The following is a 23,136-nucleotide window of genomic DNA, read 5'->3' as shown; positions in this document are numbered from 1 at the left end:
GGGGGGGGGGGTTCATTGCCTGGGCTGCCTTGTTGTACTGGTTGAGGGCAGTGTGGATGGCCGCCAATTGGGTCTTTAATGCCTTGGCGATATGTTTTCATAAGGCATAACCTGAAGAACTTTGTATCAGAAGTCATGTTTCCATGCGAGACTATGACGCACCTTTCCCCGGCTTATCTATGTCTGCCATCTCGAAGATACGGGCCACGATGAGGCCCTCGAGCTTGTCGAGTGCACGCTGATAGCTGTGCTTGGCCACAAGTCGCCCGGCCTCCATCCACTCTGCACAATCTGATGTCCACCGCTTGATGATACCGAGCTGACGCTCCAGCTCAGCAACGGCCTCCGACTCCCGTGTGATTTTTTCTCGAGCGTGTCAGCGACAAATTGCAGCCAAACGGGCCTCATTTGGACCGCTCGTTCCGGCCGTCGCCAAGGCATTGGCAGTGGATATGAACACGGGAACATCAACAAGGGTTTTCCTGTCATAAACTCAGAACATAGTAGTAAGATAAGCCAAAAGTACTTACTCAGCGCGTTCGAGAGCCCCTAGCCGTTCCCAATACTCCATCTGCAGAGTCTCTTCAATTGGCTCCATCCTCAGAGCCTTGAGGTAATCGGTTTCCTCTTTCAGCCACACAGCAAAAATGTTTGTATTGCTGATCTTGAGGTGGGCCATCGTGACAGCCAGCTGAGGAACACCATCTGCGAGAAGCTGAGGGCTTGTTTGTAATTATTATACAAAAACGTCGCTGGCACAGGGAGTGAATAAAAGAATGCAGTGGCCAATGAAAGACTTACATAAATTAGTATAGACGTCGAATTCGTCCGTGTACTCCAGATAAAGGTCAATGAACAGCTGCCGGTGGAAAATGCTTGCATGTTGAATAGAGGCGGTGAGGGTGTTCGAGCACAAGAACTTTCATTCACACATGTCAAAATCCTCAAGGCCAACGCCCTCGCAGTACATGGTGAGATGATCGAGCTGGCATAGGCGTCAGTGGGCGTGACCGTGAAATGCGCCCACAAGACATGTGTGATTGAGTTCTTGGGTGAGAACTCCGAGTTGAGACTTGGCTAGTGTAGTCTTGAACTTGCATCCAATATCAAACCCCCCACCCAAGTTCTTGCCAAATGTTTTGAGGAGCTGCTCGACAACGGCCAGTGGGTATTTAGCCCTAGCCAGCCATTAGAGATGTTTGTGGTAGTTTTAATCAGACTTAGAGTTCTCTGCTCCTCACCATGTCGGCAACAAGAAGCAAGAAGCCGTGTCTACAGACAGCGAGGAAGATACCAGTCTCGTTGAATACAGCCCACATCTTCTTTGCAATATTGTCCTTCATATTCTTCCAGCGCCCAGCGCATGGATTGTCTTCCATTCCCTACGTATTCATTAGAGCGCCATAATAATAGTAAAACATGCTGACTCGTACCTCGTCGCTGATGAGAGCATCTAGCCAGTTGTTTGCCCACTTGTTGACTGTCTCACAATTGAGATATCTGTCTGGAGGGACCTTGAGCAGTGACGGCAACTTGGATGATGCCCCTGCCCCCTCAGATATGTCTTGCAAGCATTTATATGCGCATTTGAGAGAGTCGTTCCCGTCCATTGTATAAAACATTGAGTACTTGAGCTCAGGTTCATCAGTAAGGTGATACATGCAGCAGGGACAAACATGCGCCAAGTGCCAGTCCGGCATGTCACATCGCAGGGCCTCCCGAACAAAGCCTGCCACCTTGTGCTTGATTTGAATATACATGTTGAACACCTGGACAAACTGACGAGCCAGGTGGGTGTTGAACACAACCTGCAGGTATAGATTAAATTAGTGCTATACAGCCAGAAATACAAAGACGCGCCCACCCTGTGCAAATCACAGAGGGACCTCACGTAGCTCTGTGTGGACACCTGAGGTGTCCGCATCTTCAGCACATGATATGCCCGCAGTGATTGGACCGTGAACACAGTTGAGGGAGAGTTGGGCAAGCAGAAGATGAACCCCTGCCTCACAAGGACAGGAACCAACAGCAGATTAAAGGGGGAGCTCACTGTAGATGTTCGCACGGCTGTGCACACATGAGCACCTATGTTTAAAAATAATACAGAAATTCTCACCGAAGATGTCAACCAGAGATAGCTTCTTTGCGCTTTCGACCAGCATTTCCACGTCTGCGTCGGACATTGACAACTTGCACATGGACACTGGTCGGTTGCTTTCCCATTCCCACTTCATGTACTCATCCGCGAGCTGATCTAGCTGGCGGAGGAATCCATCCTCGTGCCTCACTGTTCGCGTTCACCGTGATTGTGTATCCTTTGGTTTCCTATGACAAAGTAAGTGTTGATCAACGCCTAGCTCAAGTATTTTCACTGACCTTGTATACCCATAAGCAGACATGAGCATCTCCAGCTCGCCTCCTGCATGACTGACAGGTAACTCCTGCGTGCCGTCAAAGACGTCTGCAGCACTGAACTGCTGTTTGAGCTTGTCTTCCTCGTCAGATCCCCCCATCTCCCTTAGCAGCTCAAGATTCCGCCTCTCGAGTTCACGCTGCTGCTCAGTCATCACTAACAGCAAATGTAAGTGGTCTTGTTGAATCAGAACATCCATAGCACTTACTTCATAATCTCACCTCCTGCTGCTGCACAAAGTTCAAATGCATCTTCTGCGCGTTAAGATGCTGATGAACTACTGGAATCTTGACTCCATCCTTGTCTCACGATGGAGTGATGGTATGTATCTTCCTTCTGGTTGTTTTCTTTTGTTTACCTTGGGTTTTGCTATTGGCCATGATGCAGATACGCGCAAATACGCACAAGGACTTCAACGCAAATGTACAGCGGCCGGGTGATCACGTGACGCAACGTCGGATGAACATTGAACATCGATACCCTCGCCTGCATTCCAACTTCCCTTACACCATGCACATCACCACTACAACCACCACAACCACAACCAAAATGGTGACTAAGGTGGTGGAAATCGACAACTCCCCTCCCCACCGTGCACCAGCATCGACTGCAAGGAGTGTCGAAGATCGAACACGAGTATAGCATAGAAGTCTATAACAGCGCAGACTCACCGGGCAGTTAGTTGAAGACTGAGTTAGTAGCGGTTAGGCTGGTTGGTTGACGATGATAGTCGTTTGGGGTAGAAAGACACTATAGATGATATTCGTGGTAGCGACTGTATATATATGACAGGAGCGTGTGAAGTCACTACCATATTTGTAATGCTATATAGTCCGAGTCCCACGGTAATGCAGGATGGCTACGTAAGCTATGTACGTGGCTCAGTGCGATGGACGTGGAGCCACACGAATGCATGAATGCGTAAGGCGCTAATACTACCTACTGGAGATACCTAGCGCCTGTGTAGACATATGAAGGCGGTGTTTACTTGTAGACCTCATAGAGGAACATCGCCGTACAGGAGGCTTCTGGATGAACCAATAAAGCCGTAAAAGGTCGAATACTAGACGTAATTCTGACAAGGAGCAGCGCCCGCATCTCTCATTGTGGGGATTGGGTGTCCGCATCCCAGCACTCAGGTCAAAGCTCTGTCCCCTCCTCAGCATTGCGCACATTGTCTTCCGTCTGACCGGCTTCTCGTGCAGCTCCGGCTCCCACCCCAGCTCCCGCCCCTGCCCCAATCCCACCTTCTCCAGCCCCCTCCTCACCCGTAACGGTTCACGCAGATTTGCCCGAGTACGTTGGTCAGACGTAGATTTTTGGGATACCACGCTGACGTGCTACAAGCAATGAGCAGAGCCACGGTCACTCCCCTACACGAGATGAAATGGTCCGTCACTGGGTAGAGCACCGTGCCCAGTGGGACCAACATCCTCCCAATGTGACCCCGCCCCACCTCGTACCTCTGCCGCTTGGATGAAGGCCCCCTCGCTGCTTTTATGTGGTGTTCCAGGGCTTGGAAACAGGTATGTTCTACACGTGGTAAGTACACCTATCTGCTCACATTGCAGTCTTTTACTGATTTCTCAGGCCTGAAGCATGGGTTCGCGTTAAGCACGTCTCAGGAGCTTGCCACAAGAAATTCCGCGACGAAGGCCACGCCATGCTGGAGTACACCGCGGCGTATGAAAGGGGGGACATTTACGCTATCTACAAGAGAGGCTCTTGCTTTTGACCAGAGAGGAATCAGTGAGGGGGGGCCCTCGCCACGGACAAAATGTCCACCACTGAATGAGCGTACTGGGAGCAAGTAGAGTAGCTGTAATTTTAGTAACATTAGATGTTATGAATACCAATCAAGCATGCTCGCTATTTCCCCTCTGACATGGAGAGTATCAGACTTTCAATGATTCCGTCGAAGAAATAGAAGTAGTGCACCATGAGTGAGGCTGCCCTCATTAACTCAAAGTGACCATTGCTGTTGCCGCGTCACAGGAGTAGCACAACAGTTTACCGCTGGTTTGAGAGGTCGAGTAATCATAACACATTGGATCATGTTATGCTCTCCAAAATCAAACAGGACGTACACTACATACTTTCATTTGCATTTGCATTTAATTAGAGCACCCGTCGCAAGTGCGATACAATGTAGAGGCCATATATGCTGCTTGTCAAATCCCAGTTTGCTATAGATTCACAATAGGTTCACTATCAAATCGCGGGGATCACTATGAACCCTAAGTTCACTATGGATTCACAATAGATTGCCCATATGCTCGGGCAACCCGTACACTTTGGAAATCTTGCTACTATTCATGTATTTGAGTTGTAGTATAGAGAAGTAGATATTATTATTATTGAAGTTTGCTTTCCATCAAAATGTGGTGAGAGTCCTTGTGCTCAAAGAATCACGCATCCGTGACAAGTGCTACAATAGTATCAAAAACATGTGCATCGAAAAATTGTACCTCAGTATCTACAATGTGCCTCAAGGCATCCATGATAGCCCAGCCTTCTTGTGTGTGGGCTGTGAAATCACGCTTCAGCTTGTCAGCAGCTGCAACACCCTGGCCAAGGGTGTGACTTATCAATATCCACTGCTTCCGAAGCCAAGTTTCAGCCGGGCCCCAGTTGTATGTCCAAGCGTGGAAAGCGCGCAGGAATGTGTCGAAGTCGACAATGTCAGCTGCGTTAGTATGCAAGGAACGGGTCGTAATGGGATTGGAGGCCTCTAGATGGGCAGCGTATTCTTGGGCAGATGGTTGTGCTACTAGTTCCTTGTGTCTACGGATGTCTTGTCAGACCCTCGTGCGGGTCAGAATAATGATGCACTTACTTAGCTAGATTCCTGTATTTTGACATCAGTTCAAAGTACGCGTGAGGCTTCGAGCTCTCTCACCTTGCTGTTCGCAGCCTCGCTTTCTCCCTAATTGCCTCTTGGACGCTACATCCATATGAGCAACATGATCATGTGCAGCGGTGTTTTACGAAACGTACTTGGGCTTCTCCTTATACTTCTGATCAGCTCAGCGCTGATGTTCGGCATTGGAGAGGGGGAGACGGTTTTCGGCCCATGATCTGCACAAAGGATAATCAATAATCTAATGAAAAAATTACCAAATGTTGGCAGACACATACCTTTTTGAGAAAAGTACAGTGCGTTGAGTTTGACTGTGAGCGAATGTTAAGGGAAGGCAAGCTATGATAAGGCAGCTAGGTGTTTGGACTTACTGATGAGCAGAGCACTTGATGCAAACCTTGATGCCCCTATCGCGAGAACACCCAAAAACTGCACTCCAGTTCCCAGCGAGGAAGCTAAGTCATCACCGCTGCCTCCCACTCTTGCCACATTGCAGCAGTTTTGCTTCCGTCTGTCACCTGTCAAACTGCAGCCAGCAGGCTGGTCACCCCCTCAGTGCAACGAGGGAGAATGCGATGAGGGCAACAAGAGCACGAACTCACTCGTTATTTATCCAATACCTTAGGAGACCTCATGGTGGGTGGTAGTTGCATGCCCCACCCTTCCTCTCATTGTCGCTGGCTCTGTCTTCCATGAGTGTATTAAATTGTAATATTTTCCTTATATTCTTGATATCCACAGCTCATATGTCTGTCTTGGAAGACAGACTCTGGTCCATGGCCGGAAGAGCCCAACTCAGGGTAAGCAGGGCTGAGCATCACGTCAAGGCATTTGAAACTGATGTCATGCCCAAGACTTTCCTCCTCTTTTTCCTCCTCTTGTGCACTGGCTGCATTGACTCTCAGAGCACCCGGATCTTCTCATGGTGCATGGTGGCATTGTAGAGCTGAACCGCCCACTTCCCCTTCGAATGCATGTGAGAGTTCACCATGCCCTGAACCTTCTTCTTGTTGATGTTGTGCTTGGTGGCAATGCATTGAATGTCGGCGTTCATCGGGATGATAGACTTCACATCAGCAAGAATGGCGGCATCGCGTTCTTGTTTCTGAAGACGCACAATAGAACACTTGGCAGCTTGCTGAGCTGTTGGGAGGGGGCGTGTGGGGCGCATTGGAATGATCGGGTTTGAAGGATTGCATTCGGCCCAGGTTGAATGTGAAGGTGGCTCGAGGAGGTCAGCCTCCTTGTCCTTGTTCTCGTCCTCGTCCTCAGGCTCAGGCTCGACTTTGAAGGTGTTCTCTTAGTCGGGGGTAAATGCCCAGTCACAGGCGTCCAGCACGGCGTTGAAGAGATTTTAGTCGGGCTCAGCTGACAAGCTGGCGAGCGGGTCCTCTGGGGACGGCAAAAACGCCCCCAAGGACACGTTGGGCTGCATAGGCTCATTGAGCCGGTTGCGGTGGCCTACGCGAGATGTACAGTCCACCAGCGGTGGCATGGTGATGTTGTCCTGTACTGCTGCGGGCAGTTGGATGGATGCAACAAGGTCGCTGAACTCGCCTGGGTATCGGGCATAGCCTTGCTGACCACTGACATGCTGCCACTGGCCAGGATTAGGGAAGTTGTGGGGGGGAGGCAATGATCAGACATGGTGGGCTGAAAAGAACGATAGGTAGGCGTTCAGACGAGAGAGGATGAAAGTGAAAATTTTGCGAAAGACTTGCCTTGCAATATATCAGTGATACGCAATTACGCATGGAGGTGACCATGCTAGCGATGTCACGTGTTCCTAAGCCCCTATTGTAAGTATCCAAACAAGCTGAAGGACTTGAATATCTTACCTCGGCAACAAAACTGTCTGTTGCACCCAGCTCAAGAAATTGGGTGTGACAGTAGAGCAGGTTGGGTGCAATAGCACGCATTGCGCCATAGGTAAAGACGCACCAGCCAGTAGGATGGATGCTACAAACATGGGCCGCTGTGAATAGAATCATTGTTACAGGTGAGTAGCACTCAAATGGGCGCTCAAATAGGTGCTCTGAAAATAAGTTAGGATGTGTTGACAACACAGAAAGGCCACGATCTTGTAATATCCGGCTTACTGAGATAGCAGGTGTAGTATGAGAGTTAGCAGATGGATCAGGTTGGACAACACCAGTGGTAAGGCATCTTGTATACTTAATACGCCATGGTACATTTACTGATACCTTATCACAGATACATTAACTAGGAAAGAGCAAGTTGCCAAGCTGCATGCTATCATCCGAATGAAGAAGTACACGCCGGATGAGCAGCGGGACATGATGCAAGCGCTCAAGGACTACTGCAACGAGAAGGAGACCTCCATACACCTCTTGAACCACGCAGCCAACATGGACACCATCCAGACACAGCGCAAGATTGTTGAGCTGGTACGAACTCATCTCTCTCTCATCAAGTGTTGAGAATAACATTTGTTTTCTTAGCTTGACGGCCTTCGGCTTCGCACAGGTATTTACAGCACTATAATGGTTGTGCACGGCCATATCAACAACATCATTGAGCCCTTCATCTATGGTACCAACAACTCCGACAACTTCTTCCAGGGTGGCTTGGGTTTCACCCCCAATGAGGTGGTCCAGAAATACGAGCAGTGGGCGTGCACTCAGAATGAGAGTATGTGCATGATTTCCGAGACAATTGGCTTTGTTCTGACACCAAACAGACCTTGCCCAGTGCACCCAGCATGCCGACAGCCTAGCAAATGTTCGCAAGCTACACATGGCGGCCATCCTCGACGGCTTACACAAGTATTTTATTTTTCTTCCGAAAATTCCTGTCGAAAACTAACGACCATTGCAGGCACCATCAGCCATCCCAACGTGTGCATGAACTACAAGAAATACGAGGACAAGGTGGTCCAAAACTACAGTGTGTGCCTGGTCGGATGGCCCGAGGGTGCCCCTTTCACCCGCCCCTCCAACATTGGCACTGTGGGCCACATCCGCCGGCTGCGTGATGCGTTGAAGAGTGACGAATGTCACTGGGAGACTCTGGATGGCAAGCGCAGCAGTGCTAAGAAGTGTTGCGTCCCCAGTGCCCGGGTTTCCAACAAGTCAAGGGCAAAGGCGTCGGCAAAGGCATCGCGCAAGAAGCATGCCGCCGTCAGCACCAAGTTTGTCGACTCTGATGTCAAGTAAGTCCCATAAGTGTGAGCTCTCAATTTTCTATCATCTGAGCATATACTAACTATCCCTCTCTGGTGTCTAGGTGATGCTGAACACCTCTGACACCCCCACTAGGGACTCCTCAACGTGCTGGGCAGTATATATGTCTCTTAGATATTGTTCAATGTACTCTGCCCTCGCCATCTTCAATTCTAACCCAATTCAATCCTTTATGCTTATAAACCATTGTGTGAATTACTAAATAGCTAGCTACATCATTTAGCAAAAAAAAACCCCCGCACTCTGGGGACTTGTATTCACGGAGATATACGAGCTCGTTGTTGCGGATGACAAGCAGAGGGGCCGTCGGGAACGTTGGGGACAGTGTCCAGCTGTCTTGGGCTGACAGGCAGTCTGACGTGTCTGACATCTAGGGCCTATATCGCCCGTATGGGATGAGCCGAGACTGTGCCGAGCCTTTGGTGGCTGAAACACCCAATTAGGTGTTATGACAGCTTATTAATGATGGCAGCATGCTCGGCACAAGTTCTAGGTTGAGGGACTACACTCTCGCTGCATCTAAGTCCCTCCCACTAGCAGAGATTTAGCAGGAGGCGGGAAAACCCCCGGAGTGGTAACGTACAAGTTCTGTAGACTACGCCTGAACATGGGATCTAACACGTCACTACTTGATGGGATCCATAGGTGTTCGGGACACGGGATCCCTAGTGGAGCATAGCTCAAACATCCTGGTTCTCCCTGGGCAGACACAGTGTTGACACATATACTCAATGCATCATAGCTGTATAGGGTGGTGTAATTAATGTCACTGACCAGGGAGTGACAGAGTCTCTCACGGGCTTGACATTATAGCAATCCGAGGCTTGTGATCAGCCAATGTAGATTGTACTTATGAGCATGAGATGGTCTGCAGGAGGACGGTGGAAGCTCCCAGGTACGCTTGTCCGGAATTTTTCTCGAATCGGCCCCTCACGCGCTATAAGATAGGGGTTTTGACGCGCTATATGGACAAGCAGGCTTAATATTGCCGCAGTATCTCCGCAGGTGGCGGAGGCCTACAACAACATAATATGATAGTCTATGCATGTATCTGCTTCTGCTTCTTGAACGCAGTAGGAGTAATAACTTCTCTAGCCTCCTTTCCTGTAAGTATGCTCCATCTGTGTGAATCGGGAGATTGGTGAGCACACGAGTTTGTAACTGAAGCATTGATACATACCTATCCCAAGCCCATAGCTTAAGTTTGAAGTACTGGCCCAAGAAGTGGGTGAACGTGCCATTTCCGAGATTATAGAGGGATCTGGGACTCAAGACAAAGAATTTCAGAGGCAGGTGAGGTGTTAATAACCTTTTTTGCCAGGGAGACGAGGATATTGATGAGTCCATCCCAGTCTGAGATGTTACTCATGCTGGGCAGGTTCTGCGAGATGAACTAAAGTATAGAAGTGCTCCAAGTACCATCTTAAATAATACTTTGGGCCACGCAGGGTCAATAAGCTAATCTCGGTGGTCAAAAGGATGCAAGACAATGGAAGCCACATTTGAGCTTGCAGAAATCAAACCCGACTCTCAGCAGTCATTATGATCCTAGTGAGGATGATGACGAGCATATTTGTACAACCTCTGACACTCAGATCTGAGCAGCGATGAAAGCGAACAATGTAAGTTGAAGTTGCGGTGATGAGATGTTACAACAAGCTCGGCCATTGTCAGTGCCACTAGTACTCCAGTTGTTGCTGGCAACAGTGGCAAATTTAGGCTTAGTTCCACGTGATTATAGGCTGTAACTGACGCAACGATTGATTTCGGGACCAAATCGATCGCAAATTGCCATGTCATATAAGCGCCGGTCGTAGCTACCAACCCTACAGATGCGCTATTGCGGACATATCTTTATGTCTAAGGGTCTCCGACGTGCTAAGATAGGGGCTAAATCCAGTCAAAGAAATCATCCCAAAAAGGAAGGTCACCGCGCTACGTGCGGACGAGGCTACCCACGAGCTTCCACCGTCCTTCTGCAGGCCTGGGGATGCCATTGGCTTAGATAATCAGGCATGCAGAGAGCTTTCACTCAGTGAGTCTCGCATTTGAACTGATATCAGGCTAGACAAGCTTTGCCTTTTGTCCTCCTCCGTGGATGTCTCCCTACCTTTCCTACTCACAATGGGGAAGGCTGACAACAAGCAGGCTGCCTGTGAAGCTGTAATTGAATGTGTCACACAACTCAACAAAGGGCTTCCAGAAATTGTCCCTCTTGCTGAGAAAAAAGATGAAATCTACTGTGTCATGACCTCACCTCAGTGCAAAACGGGCTGGAAAATGTTCAATCAATGCTTTAGCAAACTTCTTGATGGGTCAGAGGGTTATTGAGATGAAGAGGAATGTCTGAGGTTGCCATTGCATGGATTACATCTGCAGTCACTTACAGACTGTGTTTTATGAGCATAAGATGCTGCACGGTTGGATGATGCAGCATCTTCACCAGCTTGAAAAAGAACTAAAGACATTATGGTGAGCCAATCTTGGCCTTGTCTATGATGACTCCGTGCTAACCGCTATCATGCACCAATAGTGATTGGCCCGCGATATGGTTCAAGATGAGCGCTAATACAGTTTGCCAATGCACCTCAGGGATACGCAGGACAAGAATACACCTCATAACCAAGAGAGCAGAAGGGCGCAACCGAGTCTCTTCTCATCACCATGCTCAGCATAGTCATAGATGACCCATTCCTCTTCACTCTGGTGACCGTCATCTTCTCAGTCACATTTGTTGTCTTTCTCTACTGCGTCCTCCTTGCGTGGCTCATCAGCGACAGTATCTTCCACTCCTTCGACCTTCTTCACCAATTCTCAGAGCCCCAAATGTATCCCAGCACCACCTTCGTTCACTGCATTGCCAACAGAGACTACCTCGTTGCAGACCCTCATACAAATTTCAACGACCATCTCAAGGTCGGCATTGGGTCAATTGTGACCATCATTCTTCCTGCTGGCGAAGGACAAGCTAAGGCTGCTAGAGGTCCTGTTCACTCCATTTGCCACTATGAGCAGGACTACATTGTCTTCAACGTCTACTCCACAGAACATCGCCCTCTCCACTGCGTTGCTCGTCTGGCTTTACCTTATCACCTCTGCAACCTCTCTTTTGTGCGGCGCAGCGTCTATCATGCCCTCCACCCCATCAGTCCACAGACCAGCAAGGACTTCATAGCAGCATTCCTGGAGGTCACGTCGTCTGGGGCATCTAGGACATCCAGCGACTCATCAGCCATTGACCATGAACACTCCTTTGCCAAGCCACCGGTATTCCAGCATAGGCCACTGCAGTAGTTCTCCTCCACTACCCTACTCAGTGCTTGGTCAGCGCCTCAGGGGGAGCGCAGCCTCAAGACCACTGGCTTGGTCATTAATGAGTCACTTGGAGTGGAAGGCAGTGTTGGATTTGTGAGCGCATTACTATTTCTACTATCTTCTTCTCGCATCTGTCATTCGATTTATCAGCCATTCCCCTTGCTTATTCACTTGCTTTGTTTTGATTGGACTATGGACCACTACTTCCCCTTGCTTACTCGTCCACTTCCCTTTTCTTTGTCTTTTGTTCTCATACTTACTAAGAATGCTGCGCGAGCGCAGCCTCGCTGTTTCCTTTTCACTATACTTTGTTCTTGTGGTCCTTACCAAGCGTTCTTGTGGCTCTTATAAATTGTTCTCATATTATTCAGTTCTCTTACTCAGTGCCACAGCCCTACTTACAAATACTATACGCATAGCCCTTACTATACACGTACGCGCAAAGGCTTAGTAGTATATAGACCAGTAGTTAGACTGTGCGGAGAGACATCTTCCTCCCTGATTTCCAAGTGTGAAGTCAGTACTCACTAAGCTCATCATCAATCTCTAATCATCATCGTAACTATCATCTCTCTATACTTCATCATCATCCTCAACTATTATCCCTCATCATCGCTACTACTCCCCAATCCATCTTTGTATATCAATCCTCCCTATCACTCCCACATCGCTCCTATCTACATTTGGTTGAACTAGGGCCACTTCTCCCTGAACAACCAGACCGTTGTACATTTTAGGAGAACCTTCAATATCTGGGACTTGGTATTACACTAGTAGTACCTGTTGTCACAACTGACACTGTCAATCCATGGGCTCTCAAATGCAACCCAAACCACGGATGCAGCCCTCCAGGAATCAAACAAAGCCAGCTCTCCAGGTCTACCACCCTCTGGATTGCCCCAGGGCAAACTTCAAGATGTACCCACTTGAGAGGAGGTGCTTTGGAGCTTTGGAGCTTTGGGGGAGGATACCTTGCTAAAGAGATTTACGGGCCCAAAGGCACATCTACAAATGCCTCTAATATGACCTGCATTCTTACAATATTGACATAATCATTAGAATTTTGGCTGCCTGGGGGTTCAACAAGGGATAAGACATACCAGCCATCCAAATTGGCCTGGGACATTGATGACTTGAGTACCAATGCTGCAGAGACTGATGCTGCCAAAGATCTATCACAAACAGAAGGGGAGTGGGTTGGAAACAATGGAAGTGGTGATAAGGTGCACTGCATTCAATATCCGTAAGGGAATAGTGCTCACCTGAGTAGACACACTTGCAGTGCAAGTGTTGCAGGCAAAGTGCAGCCAATGTAGATCATATCTCTGTCTCATCAGGCATGCCAACGCCTTCCAGCATGATGTCTGTTGCAAGTACAGTGGTAAAAGATGCTGCTAGCATGCATCAGCGCTGCTCGTCAAGGGTGCAAGAAGCATGATTAAAAAGACAAAGGTCCTGAAATTGGTGAGTTAAGCACTATATTATTCAAATGCTGGTCACTAGTGCTCACATTTAATTAGAAAGCAAAGCATCTACAACGGGATAGTGGCCCAGGCGAGCAAGGGATGTAAGGATAAAGTTAGTTAAGTCAACCTGAGGACAAGCACTGACACTCACAAACTTCCAGAGCTGCAAAAGGTGCTGGGAGCAATAACAAAGGCTCAGATGGACAAGGGGCAATACGTGCTGTTGAAGAGTGCGAGGCAAACACACATCATAATGGTGCAAGGGGTCCAGTTAACGAGTCAATGCAGTTTTGGACTGGACCAAAGGCAATCTCATCCGCGAAGGAAGGAAAGCAGTGGGAATTCAAGTGTAAACTTTGTACTGTGTGAGTGGTATTGTGAGCTTCTTATACACACATGTCAGTTGACAGCGGCTTGGGCAGGGTACACACCATCCCTTGCATGACAGACTCTACAAACTATAATGAGGAGGAAAAACATGCACCACTTGGCAACTTAGCAACTCACCTCAAGCACAAGCATGAGTGTGAGGTAGGCCACCAGCACAAGCGCACCCATGACACAGGTAATAACAGTGATGGTGAAGGTGAAATGCACAATGTAGGTGCTCGTGATGACAAATCACTTGAGCATCAACAGGCAATCTTGGCAAAAATGCTCGAACAAGGCTGTCTTAATCCCTTGCACTCACTGTCCCAGCAGGGCTTTAATCAGTACTTTGCTGCTTATATTTTGGAGAGCCATCATCCCTTCACAACAGGCAAGATTGCCTCTCTTTGCATTCTCTTTGAATATATCAAGTGCTGCTTCACTCTCCCCACCGACACAACTGTGTGTAACATTATTTCACGCATTCACAAAGTGTTCCATGGTGCAATTGTAAAAGAGCTTGCGGTATGATTGTCTTCCTCACTGTCACTTATTATTTCTGACTAACATATGGTATAGAGTGTAACATCCTGCATTGCATACAATAATGACTCTTGGACTACCCGGCAGATGATCTTCTTGTTCTCTGCTACAATTGCAAGTTGGATTAACAAAGAATGGATCATTCACTCATAGATCATTGATTTTTGGCACCTCAATGCAGACAAGCATACAGGGGAGGGATCAGCAAGGGTGTTCTGGTCTGCCACACAGAACATGGGCAGTGTCAATAAGATGAGTAGCTTATTTCTCTTTTATGCTCCCCCGTTGACTGTATTGGCTAACATTGGTTTGCCCAGCACTTAATCTCAATCACTATGGACAATGCGTCTGCCAACAAAGTCATTGCAGAGGTGGTTTGCAACTTGCTTCAAAACTGCTACAAGATTCCTTTCCATCCCAAAAACAGTCAAATTTGCTGTGCTGCACACATTATCAACCTTGTTGTCCAAAAGATCCTCTTGACTCTCAGACTTGTTGACCAAGACCCCACTGCCCATGACTACTATGAGGAGGAGAACAAGCATTTTTTGTTGAACTTTGACCTTGACACAGAAAACAAAGACCAGCAGGCAACAGAAGCAGACAACTACAACAACCCCAATCCAAGTGAGCAACACCAGATGGCAATAAGACAGCTTACTCCAATTTAAACCCACTCAAAAAGGTAGGTGTTCCACATTCTCCCCGTACTCTTAGTCTGACATTTAAGCCTGCAGCTCTGGATCATTGTTGTCAAAATTGTTAGTAGTCCTGCACGCCGGGCCAAGGTTTGCAAGGTTTCAATTTGCATCTATGGCCTCGAGATGACGCTCAAAAATGGCTTCCCAGTATGGCAACTCATGCCAGTGAGGGATGTTTGAACATGTTGGAACTCTACGGATGCCATGATAAAACGTGACCTCATCCTGCAAAAGGTATTTTTCTGCATCATTACAGTTAGCTTGTCCTGTAAATCTGGGTTTGAATTGGCTGGAGTCCTTGCCTTCTTGATTTAGATAGGGCTTTTGAGGCAGTTTGCATTCCAATGCAATCTAATGAGGGAAATCAACCCCTATGCGCAAGACACGTCAGCTGTGCTACCTGAGTCTGCGTAGCTGCCAGAATTCTGACACACCTCTCTGATTTGTTCTATCTCAAATCCTTACTCAAGCTGGCATGGAATCTGCAGGAACTAGAAAAGCAAAATGATTTGCTGTTGACAAAAACTTGCAGGAGGCTAGCCTACATCTATGATCTCCCAGCTAACGCTCTTGCTGCCTTTGAAGACAAAATTCTTGGATCTAGGCTTGACTTGCTTAAAGATTACCTACATAGTCTTGACAGAAAGCAGCTAAAGGATGCTCTCCGTGCCTCTTTGTTACTCTTTATTACTTCTGAACATTGCATGGTTCTCCGGGAGATGCAGCTTGAGTGCTTAAAGTCAATGGCTTCTAGGCAAAATTTGATTGTGAATGCATTTACCAGCTCAGGAAAAACTATTGCTATGCTTCTACCCATCCTTCTTAAACCAGAAAAGGTATTGTTGATTATATCGCCAATGAAACAGCTGCAATCAAACCAGGTCAGTAGAATGGGTTGATCTATACCTCATAAGTTGCTCAAGTTGTTATAGATCAAAGAGTTTGCCAAGTTTGGCCTTGAAACAGTGGCAGTTAACTATTCAACACCAGAGGAGAGACATGCAGAAGAGTTCTGGAATGTAAGAACCTATATAATGCGCAGATGTTCACAGTTTTTAATGCTAATCTAAGTACCTGCATACAGAAAGTCCATACAGGTGGTTTTCCCATTGTCCTCATTTCTCCCGAATCATTTGGGCCATTTGAGGGTGGTAAGCAGATGCCACAGTTTGCAAGTCTTCTCAGAAGCACCCACTGGAACTTTGCTTTTCTCATAACCCAAGTCTATGTTGATGAAGCACACACTAACTATACATCTGGCTTACCTCTTCATGGGGGCACTGCTTCTCAACAGGCCTTTGGTCAAGTTGGTGATGCTCTTCGACTTTGGATGCCCAAGGCAACTCCAATCTAGGTGCTTTCAAGAACCCTTCTATGGCACATCAAGAGGACTGTTGAAGGAGTCCTTCATTTTAGGCACTTGGGGACCTGGGATACCATCAAGTACATGTCTAATCAGTCAAATATGACATACACATTCTGGCCAGTTGTGGGCTCTATGAAAAAATGTATCAAAGTCTCAATTTTATCCTCCCCCTCAACAACAATGCAAGGATCCTCATTTACTTTGACAATATTAATCAGGCTGCTGAGGCGACTAGCCATCTACATGGCCAGTTAACCCTGGAGGAACGTGCTTGAGGACTCATCTGTGAGTTTCACTCTGAAATGTTTGAGGCCTATAGATGTCAAGTTTACAAAGACTTTGCTTGTCCAGATGGCAATACATGCGTACTACTCACAATGTCTGCATGCGCTGTGGTAAGAGGATGTTATTTGGACAGTTCATGCATTTTTTAATATTTTATTTAGGGTGTGGATAACCCAAGGGTTACAATTGTAATTCAGTGGGGTGTCTGCTGTAATATTCCAGACTGGAATCAGCGTGGAGGGCGCGTTGCTCGCACATTGCACACTGAGGGTTTGTACATAACTTTCTATGAATCTCGGGTGGCAGAAAAAGTACCTCCAGACAAAATTGATGACAACCCAGATACCGCACTCAGGACACCTCTTCCAGAGCAATCTAGCAAACAGCATAGACTTGGGGCAGTGATGATTCACCTCATTAACAGCAAGACACTTTGTGTTCATGACTTTTTGGCTACATACTTTGACAACAACACACCAGAGAGTGGGTATTCTATGTTTGTCATAATACAGTGCTTATTTTGAGATAGGAACACTGTGCACCAACAAGTGGTGCTGAAACTGTCATGCTTCTAGTCCCATTGACTATTTGCAATGGTTCACAGGAGATATACTCAGAACTTCACATTTGCACACCTGGAAGCCGGTGCCTGATGCTGATACTGAGGCCAAACAACCTAGGAACAGCAGGGTGCAAGTTAAACAAGCCCTACAGCTCTGGCAGGATAAGACATGGAGAGCACATCCTCTGTGCACCATAGTGGCCCCAGACAAGATTATAGACAATGAGGGGATTGAGGACATAGCAAGCATATTTCCCTTGCTTGTGAGTGCAAACTCTGTGACAACTGTTTTGAATGAAACTATGGATTGGCGTTGCAAGTGGGGTCAAGAGGTTGCAGAGGTTGTTTATGCTTGTGATTTGGCTGCAGATATTGCAGCATTGACTGATAGCTATACTCCCGCACCAAATGGACAGTTCATTTGCTTTTGGCCTACTCAGTAAATGAATAAAAACATGTATACTATTCCTACTCCTCAGGGACAGTAAACAAAATATTAACAGCAGGTAGATCGTATATATCCTCCTGCCACTCACTGCCTTGCTGCATAAGTCTAAGCCTCTCATTAAAAGCAGGCACACTCTGAGACTTGAGCTTCTGATGGCTGGTGTTGAGAAGGTCAACAAATGGGTCAATCCCATCTGTGTTCCTCTCACAATCACATACTATCAAATACAAGTTGAATGCTACCACTATTTATATCATAAGTCTGGATCTTTGGATAAGCTCCGGATAGCTACTGGAGTAAGTGTGGAGTATCATGAGTAATCACCGAAGATGATCAAAGGTTGTAAGAATACAAAACATGACAGGTGTAACTGCGGAATAATGACAGGCATAAAGTAATGACAGGTAGAATGTGGAGTGAGTTGGTCACAAGAAAACATGCTGACTGATAATTCCTGAGTGTGTCCGCATCTACTCCGTAGCCGCCGGAGATACCGAAACAGTACCAAAGGAGCGAACATGGATCGGAGTTTGACCGGAGATGCATGGGCGTGACACACTGGGGGGTCGAGTTGGTTTGAGGGTGGTCATTGGAGGAAGAAGGGCAGTGAGAAGGGGTTTCAGGAACCTGTAAATAGAGTATGTAAGAGCCAATGATCATAAAGTAGTTGACCATTTACTACAGATTCATCACGGAGCTCATCAAGAGCAAGTCCCATAGTCTATCAATATCAGTATGATGCAAGATATGGGCATACCAGATCACATACCTCCACCCTGCATCGCTTTGCAGCCCGAGCCTCCTTCTCTTCAATCCCCTTCCGTGCTTCCTCCTCCTCCTGCACCTTTATGTGTTCCTGGTATGTGGAGATCATGCTGGCATAGACACTCTCCGAGAGGCGCTGTACCTTCCAGTTCCTCTCACATAGCTGGAGAACAGGGTAGCAGCAACAGGTACAAATGGAGAACAAACAAGCGGACACAGAGAGGCATCTCACTAAAGGTCTGCGGAAGGCGGGTGCGCACACCAATATCGTATAAAAGCTCCTGAACGTCCTTGCGCATTTCCACAATGAGACTGCCACCAACCGGGGTGCTGTCCTTGCCTGTAATATACTGATTAGTATCATTAATGTTATTAGTTATGAATTTGGGGCCATTGATGCCCTTGGATCCCTTTGGAGCTTTCTTGATGTTATCAGAGCGCTTGGTTTTGATCTTGTCATCAACAGGCTGGTACTCGTGGGAGGTCCATGTGGATTCCATCTGCAGGTAGTCGGAAGCAGAGAGGATGATGTTGACATCGGCCTCGTAGAGAAGGCTGGAGGGCACATTGAGACCCTTGAGGTTGAACATGTCAAGCTCACGCTTGAGTTTGGCGAGATTGAATGGGGCAGCCACCAAAGTGGCAGTGGAGTTGGAGCTGCCAGCGGTAGAAGGTGTCGGCGCGGAAGGAGTTCCACCAGCATGCACATGGTTGCTAAGGAGCTTAATGGCCCCCCTGGGGACCACATATAGTTAGTCCCAGGCGCGTGAATGTAGTGACTCACTGGAGTTCCCTGATTTGCTTTTTCAGGTTAGTGTTCTGATTTTGAAGCTCATGGTTACCCTGGCATGAGATGTTGCCCTGAATAAGTGCAGTGTTACTGCCCTCAACAAAAGCAGTTAGGTAACACAAGGCTCACCTTGCTGGCAGATCCTTCTATCCCAGCAGCATGCAAAACCTCTGCAATGTTAAGCTCCCCTACATTATCGGATGGGTCAAAGTCCATGATAAAATATGAGTTTGTGTCAAGAGGAAAGTACTGTCATCCCCCGTGAGAATGTACACCACCGCCAGAATATACAACATTTTATTCTGCCCCCATGTCACACATATCTCTCAGGTACAAGTTATGACAATTATGTCTACATACTAAGGAATGTGCTTGCAAATACAGAGCTCAGAAGGATGTCCTGATAGACTGCTACAAGAGCCAAACTCCGGAAAATAACACCATTTTTGAAAATTTTCTGACTTGAGTGGTCCCTACAGCCTTTGAATAGACTGCTACACTCGCAACAAAAACCACGCATGGACTATGCACTCTCTGGAAGTACACTAAGGTTAGATCAGGAGGATCACCCTACTGGTGCAAGTGTGAAAAATAAAATGCGGAGGAGTGCCCAAATCATACAATGCATGTGAAAAAATTATCTTATCTTGGCTTATCTTGGCTTATCTCAGCTGATTGTGCCCGTGTCATGCCAATTACGGAACGCTGGACCTGGCAACCAGTGCCAAGGTTTTTTTCGTCAACGCCATGCTGAACTGCCTCAAGAATACACTACTTCCCTACTCTATCCCCTACAAACTTCTACTTGAACTATGGTTGGGAAAGCTGAACCCGAAGAGCTCAAGAAGTGAAAGGGGTTGGAAAAGAGGGAGAGGCTGGTGCTAAGAGCAGTAGAGAAGTACCGAGAAGGAGTCACGAACCCTGGTCCGAAGAAGGTCAGCTACAGAAGTGTGTGTCAAGCAGTCGAGACAGAACACCTTCAAGAAACAAAGGAACATGTAACTATTAACTTTAACACTGTCTGCAAGTGCTACAATGAAGTACCTAGTCTACATGACACGAGGGCAAGCCAGTCACATCTCAAGCCAGAGGAAGAAGCTACCGTGTTAGATGCACTCACAGAATGTGCATGTTAAGGATTTCCTTGGACCCATGAACGGCTTCAGGATATAGTCAACAACATTATCCGTACTTGTGACCCATCATTTGAGGGTGTTGGTCATAACTGGACCAGGCGGTTCCTCCTTCGTAAACACAACATCCTGCAGACATCATGGATGCCAAATCTAGAGACAGTTTGTGGACAGGCTGTCAATCTGACTACACATGCAGTGTGGATGGAGCTCTTAGGCAACACCATCCGGGAACACAACATCACTAAGAAACTCATCTACGGTTCTGACAAGGTAGGGTTTAACCCTGCACTGTCCGGTTGTGCATGCGCTATTGGCATTTGTGGAGCTGGTGGAGTCTATCAGCAGCAAGCTGGCAAGCGAGAAACAATCACAGTCATAGCCACCATATGTGCAGATGGAACATTGCTGCCTCCAGCTGTCATCTTTAAGGACAAGGACATCAGGTATCATGGAACAAGAACAACCCCCTGCACGCATCGTAAGTCTCATGCTCAAGCCCCGCACAAAAACTCTAACCTTTACCTAGAGTTGGCTACTCAAAGAAGGGGTGGATCAACGGTGAAGTAGGGAAGGCATGGATCCAGCAGTTTGATGAATTTACAAAAGAGAAAACCAACAGACACGCAAGGCTTCTTCTCGTTGACGGACACAACTCACACTACACCAAGGGCTTCATTGCACATGCTCGACAGGCCAACATTCACGTCCTCTGCTACCCCACTCACTCAACTCATGTATACCAAGGGTTGGATGTTGTCGTCTTTGCTCAGCTTGAGAACACGACAACACACCAGGCAAGGTGACAAAGGATAACTTTCTCACCATCCTTGGTCATGCATGGACACGAGCTCTCACAACAGCAACCATCCAGTCTGCATTCAGGGTGATGGGCTTCAACCCTTATGCAATCTCCAAAGATAAGCTAGCGCCTAGTCGCGCAACCGTAGCTTCAGCTGCGATGCCAGTTAACCACCCAACACCTGTTTGACAGATTAGCCAGATCTTTCATCACTTGAAGTTCCCGGACTCACCGCAGACCAGACTTGATGACAAAGAAGACAAGGTGGATTTGGTCTTGAGTGTACAACAAGTTTATGAGGCGTTGAATCAGTCCAAATCGGCATCTTTCCTAGCAGGGACTGAGCCCATTCAGTCAACCTCTCACTTTCCAGAGTTCACTCTACCCCCTCTTAACACTGCTTCAACTGATGTCCTGCAAGGATTTGTTCCAGAAACAGCCAATGAAGGGGTCCTGGCTGACGCAATCTTGGCACTTCAGAACTGGATGAAGCAGGAGCAGCAAGGCCGAGAAGCCAAGCGTGCAATGATCATGATCCAGAGTTGGTATTGCAAGCGGGTGCAACAGCAGTTAGCTGAGAGGGAGAAGAAGGGAGTTAAGCAAATTCAGATAATGGGGGATGGTATGCCAAGGTTACTCACCGATGATGAGTTCTTTGCACTGGTTCAAGCCCATGGACTTTAAGTTGCGGCAGATGAAACAGCGAAGGAGCAGCGGACAGAGGCACAGACAGCCTATGACGAGGCTGTAGCAGCATGGCAGGAGGAAAGTCGGAAGAGGGACCAGCACAATGAGCAGGTGCGAGCAGACTGGAATGCTAAAGTCACGAGGTATGAGTCCGAGAAGGCGGCAGCCAAGATGGAAAAGAGGAAGTGTTGCTTACCAAAGCCTACTGGCCTCCGATCTCACCTCCTACATGCTGTCCAAGCCCTCACGTAAGATGTTCTTCTCTAGTGGGTCTTCAAGGGATGAGGGTGGTGGTGCAGGTGATGGTGCAGGTGATGGAGAGGAATATGACTTGGACAGGTTGGAAACATCTGAGGACAAGGATTAGCTAGTTGTATAGAAATGAGCTATCATAATTACCTTAATTTTCCTATCTGTGATTTATCTGGGGAGCGTTGAGGAAGGGGACAGCTTGGAGCAAGAGCAAGAGAGGGAGGGAACAATGTGGAGGGAGTCAACAACAATAGTGGTGTGAGCCACAGGTGTGAGCTATCACAGTTGCCAAATTAGGACTTGACTCCGATATCAGGGTTATTAACTGTTATTGTGTCTGTACAGACTGGCAGTGGTCAGGTCAAGACAGGTCAAAACCACTGATTCATGCATTGTGCATTCCAGACTCATTCCAATTGGTTGAAACTTTTTTACACCATATTTTATGTATCACAGAATCTCCACCCCAAATCTTGAGGGACCAGCTTCACACAAAAATATTTAAGAAAATCCAAGAATTTGGCTGTCTCTTCTCACGGGGGATAACAGTATGTCAAACATCTTTTTGTGTGCCTCCAAATTTAATGGAAGAGCAGGATGATTACTATCTCTACAATAAGGTTCAAACTCCAACCCAATGCCCATAGTGTACATGCATCACCTAACCCCACACAGAAACAAATTGCGAGCCGATGCTAGCATGACACGCGACACCACCCCTAACATGAACAGGCCAGCCAAGGCAAGAAGAAGAGCCTGAAGGTGGGTACATCTCGGCCGCTTCATTCCCATGCTAATTGTATTTGCCCATCCAGCAAAAGGTACCAAAGGTACTGCCACTTATATTTGTGGATGACGAGCCTGGAGATGCTCCAGTCGCCAGAGTGCCAGTAAGTTTTCTCTTACTATGACCACACTTTTCATTTAACCCCACCAGTCCAAGCCACCAAAACAGCCTCTCCCAGGCAGGAAGCGGAAGTTCTGGTCACCCGAGTATGCCGAGGTATGTTTAATTTAGATTTGCATGATTGTTTCTCACAAGCGAACTTCCATTTCATGCAGGACCCGGCTGAGGGTACCAACATTGAGACCCACACTGATGATGAGGATGCCAACTTGTCGGAGCCAGAAAAGCCAGATGAAAAGTGGGATGCCTTTGTTCAAAGATGTGCATTG

At 47.5% G+C, this 23,136-nt stretch overlaps 10 protein-coding genes across 10 annotated transcripts; 5 read left to right on the top strand and 5 right to left on the bottom strand.

Moving 5' to 3' along the window:
- Positions 1-97: 97 nt before the first annotated feature.
- Positions 98-679, bottom strand: CONPUDRAFT_148403 (uncharacterized protein; the record flags this gene model as incomplete). The annotated part of the gene is made up of 4 exons (XM_007764977.1): positions 98-111; positions 163-366; positions 415-482; positions 531-679. 4 exons carry the CDS (start codon positions 677-679, stop codon positions 98-100), a joined length of 435 nt encoding a protein of 144 aa, XP_007763167.1.
- Positions 680-1,220: 541 nt separating this feature from the next.
- CONPUDRAFT_148402 (uncharacterized protein) lies at positions 1,221-2,183 on the bottom strand (the record flags this gene model as incomplete). Its single annotated transcript, XM_007764976.1, has 4 exons — positions 1,221-1,382; positions 1,434-1,808; positions 1,865-2,067; positions 2,117-2,183. The coding sequence occupies 4 exons, from the start codon at positions 2,181-2,183 to the stop codon at positions 1,221-1,223; spliced, it is 807 nt and encodes a 268-aa protein (XP_007763166.1).
- Positions 2,184-2,297: 114 nt separating this feature from the next.
- CONPUDRAFT_148401 (uncharacterized protein) lies at positions 2,298-2,567 on the bottom strand (the record flags this gene model as incomplete). Its single annotated transcript, XM_007764975.1, has 2 exons — positions 2,298-2,325; positions 2,377-2,567. The coding sequence occupies 2 exons, from the start codon at positions 2,565-2,567 to the stop codon at positions 2,298-2,300; spliced, it is 219 nt and encodes a 72-aa protein (XP_007763165.1).
- Positions 2,568-4,821: 2,254 nt separating this feature from the next.
- CONPUDRAFT_68856 (uncharacterized protein) lies at positions 4,822-6,920 on the bottom strand (the record flags this gene model as incomplete). Its single annotated transcript, XM_007764488.1, has 8 exons — positions 4,822-5,197; positions 5,250-5,261; positions 5,313-5,349; positions 5,411-5,491; positions 5,552-5,584; positions 5,645-5,813; positions 6,184-6,570; positions 6,750-6,920. 8 exons carry the CDS (start codon positions 6,918-6,920, stop codon positions 4,822-4,824), a joined length of 1,266 nt encoding a protein of 421 aa, XP_007762678.1.
- A 470-nt stretch (positions 6,921-7,390) lies between these two features.
- On the top strand, positions 7,391-8,523 carry CONPUDRAFT_68855 (uncharacterized protein; the record flags this gene model as incomplete). Its single annotated transcript, XM_007764487.1, has 5 exons — positions 7,391-7,430; positions 7,488-7,681; positions 7,736-7,925; positions 8,112-8,445; positions 8,520-8,523. The coding sequence occupies 5 exons, from the start codon at positions 7,391-7,393 to the stop codon at positions 8,521-8,523; spliced, it is 762 nt and encodes a 253-aa protein (XP_007762677.1).
- A 2,617-nt stretch (positions 8,524-11,140) lies between these two features.
- Positions 11,141-11,770, top strand: CONPUDRAFT_148398 (uncharacterized protein; the record flags this gene model as incomplete). Its single annotated transcript, XM_007764974.1, has 1 exon — positions 11,141-11,770. One exon carries the CDS (start codon positions 11,141-11,143, stop codon positions 11,768-11,770), a length of 630 nt encoding a protein of 209 aa, XP_007763164.1.
- A 1,360-nt stretch (positions 11,771-13,130) lies between these two features.
- CONPUDRAFT_68854 (uncharacterized protein) lies at positions 13,131-14,840 on the top strand (the record flags this gene model as incomplete). The annotated part of the gene is made up of 7 exons (XM_007764486.1): positions 13,131-13,164; positions 13,200-13,255; positions 13,312-13,358; positions 13,419-13,622; positions 13,668-13,857; positions 13,897-14,088; positions 14,487-14,840. 7 exons carry the CDS (start codon positions 13,131-13,133, stop codon positions 14,838-14,840), a joined length of 1,077 nt encoding a protein of 358 aa, XP_007762676.1.
- Positions 14,841-16,613: 1,773 nt separating this feature from the next.
- Positions 16,614-17,526, top strand: CONPUDRAFT_68853 (uncharacterized protein; the record flags this gene model as incomplete). The annotated part of the gene is made up of 5 exons (XM_007764485.1): positions 16,614-16,631; positions 16,683-16,791; positions 16,828-17,004; positions 17,126-17,346; positions 17,404-17,526. The coding sequence occupies 5 exons, from the start codon at positions 16,614-16,616 to the stop codon at positions 17,524-17,526; spliced, it is 648 nt and encodes a 215-aa protein (XP_007762675.1).
- A 25-nt stretch (positions 17,527-17,551) lies between these two features.
- CONPUDRAFT_148397 (uncharacterized protein) lies at positions 17,552-19,302 on the bottom strand (the record flags this gene model as incomplete). The annotated part of the gene is made up of 7 exons (XM_007764973.1): positions 17,552-17,687; positions 18,091-18,158; positions 18,211-18,252; positions 18,301-18,459; positions 18,512-19,031; positions 19,081-19,157; positions 19,216-19,302. 7 exons carry the CDS (start codon positions 19,300-19,302, stop codon positions 17,552-17,554), a joined length of 1,089 nt encoding a protein of 362 aa, XP_007763163.1.
- Positions 19,303-20,363: 1,061 nt separating this feature from the next.
- On the top strand, positions 20,364-22,075 carry CONPUDRAFT_68851 (DDE-domain-containing protein; the record flags this gene model as incomplete). The annotated part of the gene is given in 6 exon segments (XM_007764484.1): positions 20,364-20,665; positions 20,749-21,021; positions 21,105-21,165; positions 21,214-21,643; positions 21,716-21,956; positions 21,976-22,075. The coding sequence occupies 6 exon segments, from the start codon at positions 20,364-20,366 to the stop codon at positions 22,073-22,075; spliced, it is 1,407 nt and encodes a 468-aa protein (XP_007762674.1).
- Positions 22,076-23,136: the final 1,061 nt, after the last annotated feature.

Source organism: Coniophora puteana, assembly GCF_000271625.1.
Source record: "Coniophora puteana RWD-64-598 SS2 unplaced genomic scaffold CONPUscaffold_1, whole genome shotgun sequence".
NCBI classification, from domain to species: domain Eukaryota; kingdom Fungi; phylum Basidiomycota; class Agaricomycetes; order Boletales; family Coniophoraceae; genus Coniophora; species Coniophora puteana.
Note: the sequence above shows the minus strand (reverse complement) of the source record. Positions and strands in the feature narration are given on the sequence as shown.